Source organism: Boleophthalmus pectinirostris, unplaced genomic scaffold (assembly GCF_026225935.1).
Source record: "Boleophthalmus pectinirostris isolate CB_2022bp ecotype Guang Dong unplaced genomic scaffold, ASM2622593v1 HiC_scaffold_12, whole genome shotgun sequence".
Classification (NCBI taxonomy): domain Eukaryota; kingdom Metazoa; phylum Chordata; class Actinopteri; order Gobiiformes; family Gobiidae; genus Boleophthalmus; species Boleophthalmus pectinirostris.
The window spans coordinates 13,250,778-13,263,322 of record NW_026571018.1 but is presented as its reverse complement, the minus strand read 5'-3'; the positions used below and the strand labels follow the sequence as shown (position 1 = coordinate 13,263,322).

At 37.2% G+C, this 12,545-nt stretch overlaps 1 protein-coding gene across 1 annotated transcript in view; it reads right to left on the bottom strand.

Annotated features, from left to right (window-relative positions):
- Window positions 1-12,545, bottom strand: part of pknox2 (pbx/knotted 1 homeobox 2) — a 164,474-nt gene that overhangs the window by 23,214 nt on the left and 128,715 nt on the right. Inside the window, exons 5-7 of the mRNA XM_020920652.2 lie at window positions 7,003-7,174; window positions 2,509-2,694; window positions 1,278-1,413 (exon numbers count right to left, since the gene is read on the bottom strand). Coding sequence (XP_020776311.1) covers window positions 1,278-1,413; window positions 2,509-2,694; window positions 7,003-7,174 — 494 coding nt within the window. The remainder of the gene's footprint in view (window positions 1-1,277; window positions 1,414-2,508; window positions 2,695-7,002; window positions 7,175-12,545) is intronic.

Below are 12,545 nucleotides of genomic sequence, written 5' to 3'. Positions count from 1 at the left end.
AATCAGTTTGAGGTGGCTGGGAATAATATAATGGTGAAGCAAGTGCGTACTTAAAGAAAATAATTATGCACTCGACCCATTCATGACTAACATGTGAGTCAGTGCAGTCACATTTTCTTTATGTTTTGGTCATTTTTGAGCAGCTTTTCTGTATTTTACCTAAAGAAATTACAAATTATGCCTCTCTTTACTGCTGGCAGGGATCAGGTACTGTTGATTCTTTAAATCCAGGCTCAAAACTGTGCATATGACTGACAGGTTTTCATTCCACATTCTTCTCTTTAATTTAATGTCTCTCTCTCTTTTTAATTTTGTGGTAATTATTTATGTTTTGATTTGTTTTTACTGTGATATTAAGGTATTTCTTATTCTGTAAAGCATTTTGAATTACTTTTACAAATTGTGCCTTGCCTATCAGATCAAAATAAGGACACCTGAGGCATTTCTTGTTTAATACTGGGACAAATCAATGGTTTTGGATAAATCTGTTGGGACAGGGGACACAGGGCTCAAAACTGGGACTGTCCTGGGAAAATAGAGACATCTGGTCACCCTATCTCTGAGGCTTGTTAGACTTTAATCTGAGCTTAGTTTTAACACGATCTAGCCAACAGGTGAGATGAGCTGACTTAAACATGCCTCACAAGCTTTTCACAGTTTTTCAGTTAGTCACTCCCATCATTTTTGTTGAAAATCAAACTCCTAAACAGGACCATGAACACTCGTATTGATCATAGGCTCCTGAAAATGTGTTGTTTAAATCCATTTAGTATTTTCTCTTTGAGTTTTCAGACTTAAAAATGTTTCTTGGCACTGTTTACTAAGTGCATTGTGTCACCGAGATAAATTCTAAACATTCCAACATAAGAAACATGTAGAACACCCCCAACACGATGTCACTGCAAAGAATCAATTATATTGAAGCTATACTGTGTAACTTTTCTGGTAGAGAGTCCGTCACTCGCTTGTCTCCATGATATGTTATGAATGATATGTTATGTTTTTCTCCAGAATGTTCCCCTGTATTGCATTACACTTTAATAACAGAATATTTTACAGCTAAAAATACATGGATTTTTACTATGAGTGGCTCACATTTCCAAAGATTTGACCAAACATCACCTGCTTGTTTCCATGACTTACTCTGAACATTCCAGCCATAGTGATAACATCTCCACTGTGACAAGCAGGTGGCAAACTCTCCAGCAGAAAAGTGACATACAGCACCTTTAATCTATAACCAAGCTGTTTGCATACAGTGAGTATTCAGCTCTTACCAGACACCACTTGAGAGTTGATGGTCGTCATGGACACGCCTCCCTGCTGCAGACCGCCGGCCGGCACCACGATCCCCGCGGGGTTAACCGAGCTGGAGACAGAGGTCATGGGTGGAGAGGAGGTCTGAATTAGTTCCTGGGGGATCACAGAGAGACACTAGTGAGAATCTGAACTAAGGATGTCATAGTGTAATTGTGTTTCTAGTCAATTGTTTTTATTTAGAACAAATACTATAGCCCCTGAGAGTTTTTACAAGGACTCAAAATACTGATAGGGAAATATATTGCAAGATACTGCATCACCATACTTTGAATCTATATACATGAATATGTGTCTTTATATGCAAGTGTGCACAGTTAAAGGTCCTATATTACACAAAATTGACTCTTGCAAGACTTTAGCCAAGTTCAGGATTCCCACAGTCATGGAAATCCTGGAAAAGTCATGGAAATTGCAAATGTCCTTTTCCAGGCCTTGAAAAGTCATGGAATTTTAGTATTTCGTTCACGCAACCACAGCGTTCTGTTGATAATAAATGCGCTGACAGTATTTTGAATGTTAAAAAAACTATAATACCAAATCATAAGGTAAGTGGAAAGTGTTAACATTTCATATTTAGCCCTAAAAGTCTGATCAGTTCTACACATGTAGGGTTCCGTAAAGTCATGGAAAATTCAGTTTACATCATGAAAAGGTCATGTTGTCAATGTTGTTACCTCCTCAAAAACATACCCAGAGTTGTGTTTTCTTTCATTCACACATCTTTGAGGAATCCTGCATTATCAGGCTGTCTACATCGCCATGGCTCACACTGACCCAGTCTAAACCTTCTCATACTTAAACAAACTATAAAAGGGACTGTGCCTGAGTTGTGCTGTTTTGATAGAAAAGATAGCCTATTTAATTTAAGTTGAAAGATCCTATATTTTGCAAAATACTGTTGAGCTCAAAAACAGACCTAGAGTTGTGTTTTGTTTCATTCACAAGCTTGAGTGAGCCTTTATTATTAGTTTGTCCACATCTTCAGCTAAAAATGCTCTGTTACACCTTGTGATGTCATGTACTGGTAGTTTTCAAGTTAACAGCTACAACTGAAGGTATATGGAGTTTATAAACACAGTAGAGCACTGGAGGACATCAGCAGGTGGAACAGAGTGTTTTCAGTTTGACAGAAGAAAGTTACCCACATGCCCATAGATGGTATCATGAGTTCCAAAGGCAGTGACTGACCTGCTGCAGGCCCAGGCTGGTGTGTGTAGGGGAGTAGGGTCCTCCCAGGTCATTTCGGAGTAGGTTGTCACTGTGCATCTTGGTCTTGAGACAGGTGATGTAGCGGTTACAGAAGTCCTTACACAATTCATTCACTTTCTCCAACTCTAGCAGGTGGATCCGCAGCACCTGGATCGCCTTCACCATCTAAACACATACAAAGAGACAGTCAGGTGTAAATTAGATAATATATTACGCAAATCAGACGTATCAGCTTTAAGCCATATTATAATGATACATCTTCAAAAACATACCTGGAATTGTCTTTTTCATGTGTTTCATTCACACATGTTTGAGTAACCCTTTATTATCAGTCTGTCTGAAATCATTAAAGATGCACCGAAATGAATATCTGCGGCCAAAACCGAATAAAAATTAAACACTTTGCCGAATACCAAAACCGAATATCAAATGGTATTGTTAAGTTTTTAACTATTGTTTTTAAATATTGCATACATAGCCTAGAATAAATGTTTAGACAAGGAGAGGAACCCTCTTTAGATATTTTGGTGTAACATTCCTTGCAAATTGCCATTCTTTTCTCACTCTCAGACACTTAAATAAATATTTCCACATTGCTCATATTTTAAAGAAAGTGCCAGATCACCGCGTCACTGCATGTACTGTATTTTCCCGGCTATTGGGCGCACTCTTAAGCCTCCAACCCCATCAAAAAACAACTGTGCCCCCTGCAATCCAGAGCGCCCTACACGAATCCACTCGGGTGTCCCAGCACGACTTCAGTAAACTACAAAGCCGCACCAACCTCAGTGTACGCAAACACGCACGGAGCAGACAGCGACCGTGCGGCGAAAAACACCCTCAGACAGCACCCTCCCTACACGCCGCAACTGAACAAAGCCGAGAGTCACCGTGAACACGCCAAACAAAGTCCGACTGACCCATCCAACTGTTATGTTTCGTTTAAAGTCCGGTGCAGTTTATTTGTGAAAAAAGTTCAAAAATAGACCATTCTATGCCAGTGTGCCTTATAATCCAGAGCGCCTAATAGTGCGGAAAATACGATAGTTTGATTGCGTCACTGCTTCACATGCCACTATTTGGCCTGACTTTTAACTTACTCCACCGGAAGCCGAATGTGGCTTTTTTTTTTCAATATTCGGCATTCGGTATTCGTGCATCCCTAGAAATTATCCTAATGATTGTAGTGAAAGTGTGTGGAATGGAGTGTTTTCAGTTCAAGTAATACTCTAACTGTAAAATGTGTAGATAGTTACTAGTACTGTAGATAGTTATAATATACAAAAGAACAACAAATGCGGTGGAAAAAATAGAAGGAAATGATACAACCACTGCCTAAATGAATAGAAAATGATGCACTAATAATAATCTCAGAAGCAATCTTAACATGTATATATTCTAACGTCGTGTTTAGTCTCATGTGCACAAGACAATAAACGTTCTTCACGCATGGCGCAGGTGTGTTAGTCAGACCAATTACTGGACATTGATTCTAAATAATTCAGGGGAAAATCACGAGAGCAGTTTTCTCAAACAGATAATTATCTACACTAGCATAGACTTTACAGGTAGTTAGTACAAATGATATGTCTTTTCTGAGCATCAGTTAATCACTAAATAGTTGTACAAATTTTCTTACATTAAACTTTGCAGTAACGTGCTTAAAAATAGCATAAACTCATTAACTTTAAAGCTCCGTACCTGATTTTTTTATGATCTTAAAACACAAAATAATAAAAACAGACTAATTAAACTGAAAGAGCTGTGAAAATGTATTCCTCACGTTCCTATTGCATTCTTACCATCCAAACTATTCACCAAGATGAGTTTAAAAGAGCTTTTTCACAACTTTCTTTCTAATTAATTGGCATGCTAACATCACACCACTGTCAGTTCCTAGTTCACAGAGGATAAAAAACACTTAGTATAATTTGATGCAGACAGTACACAGCAGTTTCATTTTTACCATAAGTGCTGATTATCTGATATCTGTGCTGGGGCAAGACCATTTTACAATTTGACTTTATTACATGAACAAATCGGATACAGCCACTTTAAATATAAAATAAAAAACACGAGTCCAGGAAAGCTATGGAATACCTGTTGCACCATAAACTGTATAAAAGAAGTGGACTAAGCGAGTGTGATGTCAACCACAGCGTTCAGCTCCACTCAAATGAAGCTCGCGATGCAAACGGTTACAGGAGTGAATTTGAAACCAGGCTCTATATTATGAATAGGGATATTTGATGAAAAATAGGGGGAAAAAAAACAGGATCATGTAGAGTGGGTTAATACGCACATTTTAAGACCAAAATGACGAGGCTCACAGTAGCAGTTACAGAGAGAGGGGGCGACAATATTCCAATGTAAGTCAACGGGAGCCAGGCCAGGGTCAGTAGGAGCCGGAATAGACAGCATGCGAACTTCGTATTTCCTATGCCCATTTAGATATACAGTCTATGGTTAGCACATAAAAAGTTACACAGTAGAGCGCTGCATCCACGGTACCCGATGCAAAACAGTGTGGCCCGGGACACATTTTAAAAGCTCATTGCGGGTGCGGGCCGGAGAGGGACTGCACAATGCGGGAGCGGGTGGGATGATAAACTGCAGTCTCGCAAACTAAATATGAGTGTAAAGTAAAATATACAAATGATTAATGTAAGTATATCATACATAATTTGTGCTAGATATTTTATTTGGCATTAATAAAAACATTTGAAGCAGCCTAAACTTGTAAACGTGGTCTAATCTCATGTACATTTTAGTAATTCCTTTCCACTTCTCTGAGTTTGATAGAGTTTAAGAAAGTAATTGACCACCTCTTGCGGGATTTGTGGGTTCGAGCGAGACAAAATATTGCAGATAGGGAGTGGGAAGGAAAATTACATTTCCCGCTCAGACCTCTATTACACAGCGAACAAGACCTATTTGTGTGTTTATAACCACCATATACTGTATAAAGAAGTAGTGTTCGGCTCCAGTCAAATGAAGCTCACCGAGGCTGGCAGTAATGCGGCGAATTTGGAGCAGTATTAGGAAGAGGAATATATTTATGGACAAAATAGCATAATAAAAACACCAGCATCATGTAGAGCGGGTTAATACAAACATTTAAAGACCAAAATGAGGAGCCCGACAACAGTTACAGAGAGAAGGGCAATGCGTTTTTTAATACAAAGTGAACTGGAGCCAGAGAATGTACATTTCCTATTTGAAATGTATGTAAATTTACATATACAGTATAGAAATAGATGTCAGCTGTTTTTGTGAATAATTTGTAAATTTGAATTTCAACCTTGATATCTGAATACAGTCTCCTAGCATCTGGTTATTCCCCCACTTTTTTACTCTGCCCGTTCCCCCAAAGTCGTCCACCAAGGTCGACATAATGGACAGAAAAGTGCTTGGTCTAGGCACACATAAATCAGCTAATTAAAGAGTGTGGGCTTAATCAAGGGACCAGTAAGTGTAGCACCCATCATGGCCACAGTTAGACCAGTGTGCCAGGCTCTGTGCCCTTTGGGACAGACTCTGAAAGCCAGCGCCCCATAAAACCCCCAGATGCGGGGTTAATAGACTGTTATAGACTACCAATGTCAGGAGTGCACTTTTTTTTTATCTGTTCCCCGCCCACTCTCTTGTACCGGGGACCTGATCAGCGGCATCCCCCTTTATCGAAAATGTGTAATTACAGCGAGTGAAGGCACGAGGAGGATTACAGCAAAAAGGTGGGAATGATTTGAGGGAGTAATCACAGGACACACTGTAAAAATGTTTGAAAATGTGTTATTGATGACTGATAAGGATTTCAGAACATTGGGTTGTTCAATTTGGAAATGCAGCAGAAATACTTTTTTTTTTTTTAGCAAGTATGCACACACATTTGTCACTTTTTTGCCAATACTTCCATAATTTTGTAACCAGATTTACTGTAGTTGAAGTCATAGCAACAACAGGAGGAATTACACTAAATAGTATTTGCAGATATAGTAGCAGAAGTATTGAAATGAAGGTAAGAAAAGTAAATTATTTGAAAAAAGTTAATACTTACTACTTAATTATTACCATTTATTTTTTTGCTCTTTGTCATTATATTGTAATGTGTGAGTGTCTAAATTGAAAAAAACTCACTCTAATACTTAAAATTATTGTACAATAGCACTGATATTAGTGCAATTATTGTTATTACAGAAGTGATTCACCTGAACTCATCTAAATCGCTACTTAAAAGAGTCTAAAAATGTCTCAAAAAAATATTTTAACTCATGGGACGTCCTAGTAAAATAAAAGTTAAATCAAATAAATTAAAGAATAAACAGAACAGAACAATAAATCAAGATTAGATAGATAGACAGATAGATAAATAAATAGTTTGAGGTCAATTGTAATGACGAAACTGAGTAGTAGACATAATAGTTGCAGTATTGTCTGTTACTCTCTGACTTTTATTTGTGACAGATTTCTTACCAAATTGTCTAGTTCTGGGTCTTCGCTGAAAAACGGTTTGTGTTCTCTCTCTTGCTGATGGACAAAGTTCTCGATGTCGACGTCGAAGCTCGCTGAGGTGATGCACTCAGAGCCCTGTGTGGCCTGCTCACATTTCTCAAACAGCAGAGCCAGCAGTGGGAACAGAGGATGCCTGTACACACACAAACACACACACACACACACAGTCAGGTTAAATACTGTTTATGTCATCCTTAAAACATGCCACTGGTCATTTTTTAAGAAACAAACAACTGTGTGAGTGGAAAGTTTCAAGATTACAAGGTGAAACATCATCACCAACTAGAGCGCTACCTATTGAAACTTTGAGGACACTTTTTTATTTAGAGAAATGACTGCAGCTGCAAATATGTATTGATAGTGTAGGCCTTTATGTAAAATACTGTACATACTGTTGGCTTAACGTTTGAAAAAAAAAAAACACTCTGAAACTACAACTCAGACCCTTAATGTGGCCATCATGAGTGTTAAAATGGTATTTTATCTCTCTACAATAAGAAGTTAAATGTCAAAGCATCTGAGAAGCTCTGAAACAGCCATAAAATGTGACATGTACAACTAATGATTAGAAGAGTAGAGAAGATGCCAAGAATGAACTTTGTGAATCAGTCCACAGTACTGAACTTTATTTTTTTAAACTTGGAGCACATTATACACACATTGTACATACATTTTGCTTGCCCCCCCAAAAAAAAAAAAAAAAAAGGGAAAATCCAAATTGTATAGTTACTTTGAATGAGATATATCATGCAAAACTCAAAAGCCAGAGGTGGTTGGCCCCAAACTTTGGAACACTCCCTCCTCACATTAAGAGCGCCCCTTCAGTCGATTCTTTAAGCCTCTTGTAAAAACACACTTTTACTCCTTGGCTTTTAACACAGCATGAGAACTGTGTGGTCCTCTGACTGTCTTTTATTGATTTTATTTGCTATTTTTATATTTGCTAATTTTAGTATTTTCATGTTTTTTATTTACTTGCTTATTTATTTATTTTATGCTTTATTTTATTTGATGTGTTAATTTATATTGTGCCTACTCTGTACAGCACTTTGGAGACTTTGTTCTTGTAAAATGTGCTATACAAATAAAGTTAGATTTGATTGGACTGAAAATCGACATTTATGAGCTGTTAATATAATGGTTTTCACTCATCAGTATTGTTAGCTTGTATTTTATCATTCATTTACTCAGTTATTCATGCATGTTTGAGTAATGCTGCTTTGTCTAGTATTCAAGGCTTGAGTGCTCAATGCCTGATTTTCCCCCTTTTCCCTACCCACTGTCCTGTACAACCGGTTGTATGCAAAGAGTTTCATACATGTTATACAGAGCCATTAAAGACAACCATTAAAGGACTACCATGAAGACGCAGCACTACAAGCAGAGAATGAAGTCTGCCAAGTAAACAGACCTGTTTTTATTATTAAAGGTCCTATATCTGAGCAAATTTGACTCTTGTGAGCTTTAAGCCATGTTACAACGTTGTTACCTCATCAAAAACAGATCTTGAGTTGTGTTTGTTTCATTCACACATTTGAGTAATCCTGTATTATTTGTCTGTCTGCATTTCCAAAGCTCAAAATGCTTTTCCATAAGGATGTAACAATAACAGAAATATCATATCGTATCGTCAAAAGTCACAATATTATCGGAGGCCCTCATGACATATTGAGTTACAAGTCTCATTGCTTAAATTAATAGTTATGGTGATTTTAATGTCTTTCCTTGTGATTTTAATGTCTTTCTTATTCTGTAAAGCACTTTGAATTACTTTGTGTATGAATTGTGCTTTACAAATAAACTTAACAGAACCAAAGGCTTTTCAAAGGCTTTTTAAAAGGAAAAATGGCATATTCACAATTTTATTTTGTTTTGTCTCCACAATCACAATAAATATCGAACTGTGAGCTGCGTGAAAATATCGTATCAAGAGGTTTTGATATTGCAACATCCCAACTATTCCACTTTATGTCATGTTGTGGTAGTTTTCATGTTCACACTTTTTACCTTTTGTTCAGTAGAGATTGGAAATGCCAGGGTTAAAGTCGTCCAAATGATTCTAGTGAAGGTGCGTGGAGTTTAAAAACACAGTGGAGCACTTCCTGTATTACCGTGATTTCCATTTGAGAGAAGAACTGAGTCTAAATATTCAGGGTTTGCGTGTTAAATGTGTCAGTGAAACAAAACACAACACCAGGTCTGTTTGTGATGAGGAAACAACATTATAACATAGATCAGAAAATAGAGTAATACGGGCCCTTTAAACATTTTAGAACACCATAATGTTTTACAAAAAGTACAAGATAATGACGTACAATGCAGTGTGGTAGTTAATCACCAAAAACCATAAAGGAAGTCTTCTTTAATATGACATTAGGTATTTAATTTATGCGAGCCCGTGTTTAAATTGGCCTCTGTTTGCATTCAAAGTGAGGGATTAATGGGTTTAAGTTACAGGCTCGATTAAAGAGAGAGCACATTTAAGAGTTGTTAGAAAGCACACCCCACGCCACTTCTCTTCTGTGTGTACTTTTAATAGGCTGACATTCCCTAAAGGACATACTGAAGCTGCAGATCAAAAAAAGATCTTTAAGTGGATGGGCCATGGTCCAGTGGCTAGACAGTGCTCCACACCGTCGCCTCCATTGTTCCCATCTGCCTTTTATAGGGAATGTCAAGCTCATAAGATCCTGCAGATAAACTGTGCAATGATCCATAATGCACCGCTGCACCTAGCCCATGCCAAATCACTGAGCATTTCCGCTCGAAGGAAAGCAGCTGCCGACGCGAGCGGAGCCAATGAAATCTGAGAGGAATATGGTACGGATGTGGGGTTAGATTCTGTTTTATCTACTGTCTGCATCACTTGTGTTAATCATTTATTAGTGGGTTAAATACAACTACTTAAAACGGACTAAAATATGAATCAAAACGCAATGTTGTGTTGTCATTTAAAGTGCCTATGACAGGTTAAACTGCTCATTTTACTAAAACACACTTAAGCTCATTATATTAAGGATTTTGCTAAATATCTCTTGATTGTTTTCCCAGTTTGGTAATTTTCTTACTGGTTGGAAATCATGATCGCACTAGGAAATTCTATTAGTGCCAAAGCTCCTCTTAATGTAATCATTTTTTGACAAATAAAAATACAACAAAACACCTTTATTTTGTTGAAATTATGTTTCAAATCTCAGAAGAAAAACTGTTTCTTGTGTATAAAATGTGCCAAACTCCTGGATAGTATTCTCTCAGTGTGATAACATCGGTATGAAACTCTCTAAAATCTCTCCAGTAATTTCCAACCTATTTTTAAACTTTTCTTCACAAATTGCGTCTTCATTGGTGTAAAGCTTCAAGAATTTACTATATAAGGCTACGTTCAGATTGCAGCGCTTAATGTTCAATTCAGATTTTTTTGCGAAATACAATTTTTTTGCGAGGTTGTTCACATTTCCAATTAGATGCGACTTGTATGTGATCTCTAGTGTGAACTTTAAACGCCCAAAAAATGTCCCGCATGTGCATTGGAGGACACGATGACGTTACACGCAGAGAACGTGCTCAGTGTTTACGGAAGTAGCCTAAACATGGACACTAGCATTGCGCGCCTGGCCATTTTAAAGTTGCTGTCATACTGAAGACAGAATATGTACAGTTTATTTGTTTTAAGGAGATTGAGAAGGGGAAGGACAAGGTTTTTGGCCATGGTGCTTTGTGGTACAGTGGCAGCAACGTCTGTAGAAAAGAGCGTGAGGGTGCAGCGATACAGCCAAGAGTGGTGAGATTGACATGTGCTTCTCTGCTTCACTGACACGGAGTTCATACACAATTTTCTTAAGACGAGAAGGATGTTTGTGTACATTTCTGATGTGTAGGTGGGATGAATGTGACCTGTTCATTCAGACTGAAATCGCATGTCAAAAGATAAGATATGTATCGGTTTTAGGAGCACATATGCAAGTGGCCTGGGTCACATTTGAAAAAATCGGATCTGTGTAGTTCAGACTGTCATTAAAATATCAAATACAGGTCACATAGGGGGAAAAAAAAATCAGATTTGGGTCACTTCAGGCTGCAGTCTGAACGTAGCCTTAGAGATGTGTAAAGTGTCTGTACCAGCAAACTAAGACTTAAAGTGGAACTAAACACTAAATCAATGTTTTTGATGTTTTCTAATAGCATTGTCTACTGTTCTTTGTCCTTTCTTTTGGTAATTTCAGTGCAAACTTGGTAAATTTGTAGCATTCTAGTCAAAAACAGTCAAAAGTCTGTGCTACTTCTGGAGGTCACTTCAATTTCAAGTACTACGTGACATCACACAAGACTGTCCAGGCGTTTCTGGTTACAAACACCTGACTGCAGGGGCGGAGTTTGAAGTGTGGATACCTGCTAGACCAATCACACTGCTCCTTATACCTCCAGACCCCGCCCCTTCCCTTCATACTAAATCTGGTATTGACAGTGTCCTATATTGTAAGTACTAATCTGTATAGCATTCGATTTGTCCATTTCCCAGATATCTCTGTTTACTTTAATTGTTGACACAAGTAAACATTTAGCAGTGCATAAATGATATAAGGGAGATTATTGGGAATCAATGGGGGAGCTGATGAGTGCAGAGCATCTCTTTAGAGCTAAATAGCCTGGGAATGGAAAACATGAACACAGAGCCACTATTTTTGTCATTAGTGCTTTTGATGATTCATAGAGGATTTACAATGCTCGATTAATGAATAGATTATTGTATGTTATAGTTATCTGTGTGTTCAGCCCATATTTTCACCATTAGACCTCATCCAACTGATTCAATGGTTCCTATGAAAGTAAAAAAAAAAAAAAAGTATATTTATTTATTAAATCTGGTTTCTTTGTTTTTTCTTTGTAACAACTCCTTTAGCTTTCTAGTCTTGTACTATTTTTCCATGTATCTGAGCAAAGTTTGTCTTGCCTCAGGGCAGATACATTGTGTAATACCGTCTTTGTTGATCTTCCATTTGTTATTTTTGTATTTTTATCTATTTATTTAACAAAGAACCCTCTTCCTTTGACATGGAGCAATCTATTGGCTTTTTTATTCTACTCTATTATTATTATAAATCAATGTTATGTCCTGGATTAGTTGGTACAGGTCTTAACATCATGCATTGTAACTTATTCTATGAAAGTCTTGTCTCATGTACTTACTAATAATGTACTAATAATGTCGTATGTCTTGTTTATGTATTTTATTACTGCTTGAACACCACAAAAATATAAACAATAGCGTATAATAGCTATGAAATTACACTCCCTTTGTTCAAATTGAATACACTATTTTATTTCTTATTAGATTGTGACTAAATCAGAGAATTTAGTCACATATCTAGGTCTAAATTAAACAATATTGTATTTTAAACCTGGTACATATGAATTACTTAGAGGTATTTTTGTTTATAAACACACTTGACCACATCCCTGATTTAAATAAAGGTCAAACAGGCCCTGCCAACATTGAAAACAGT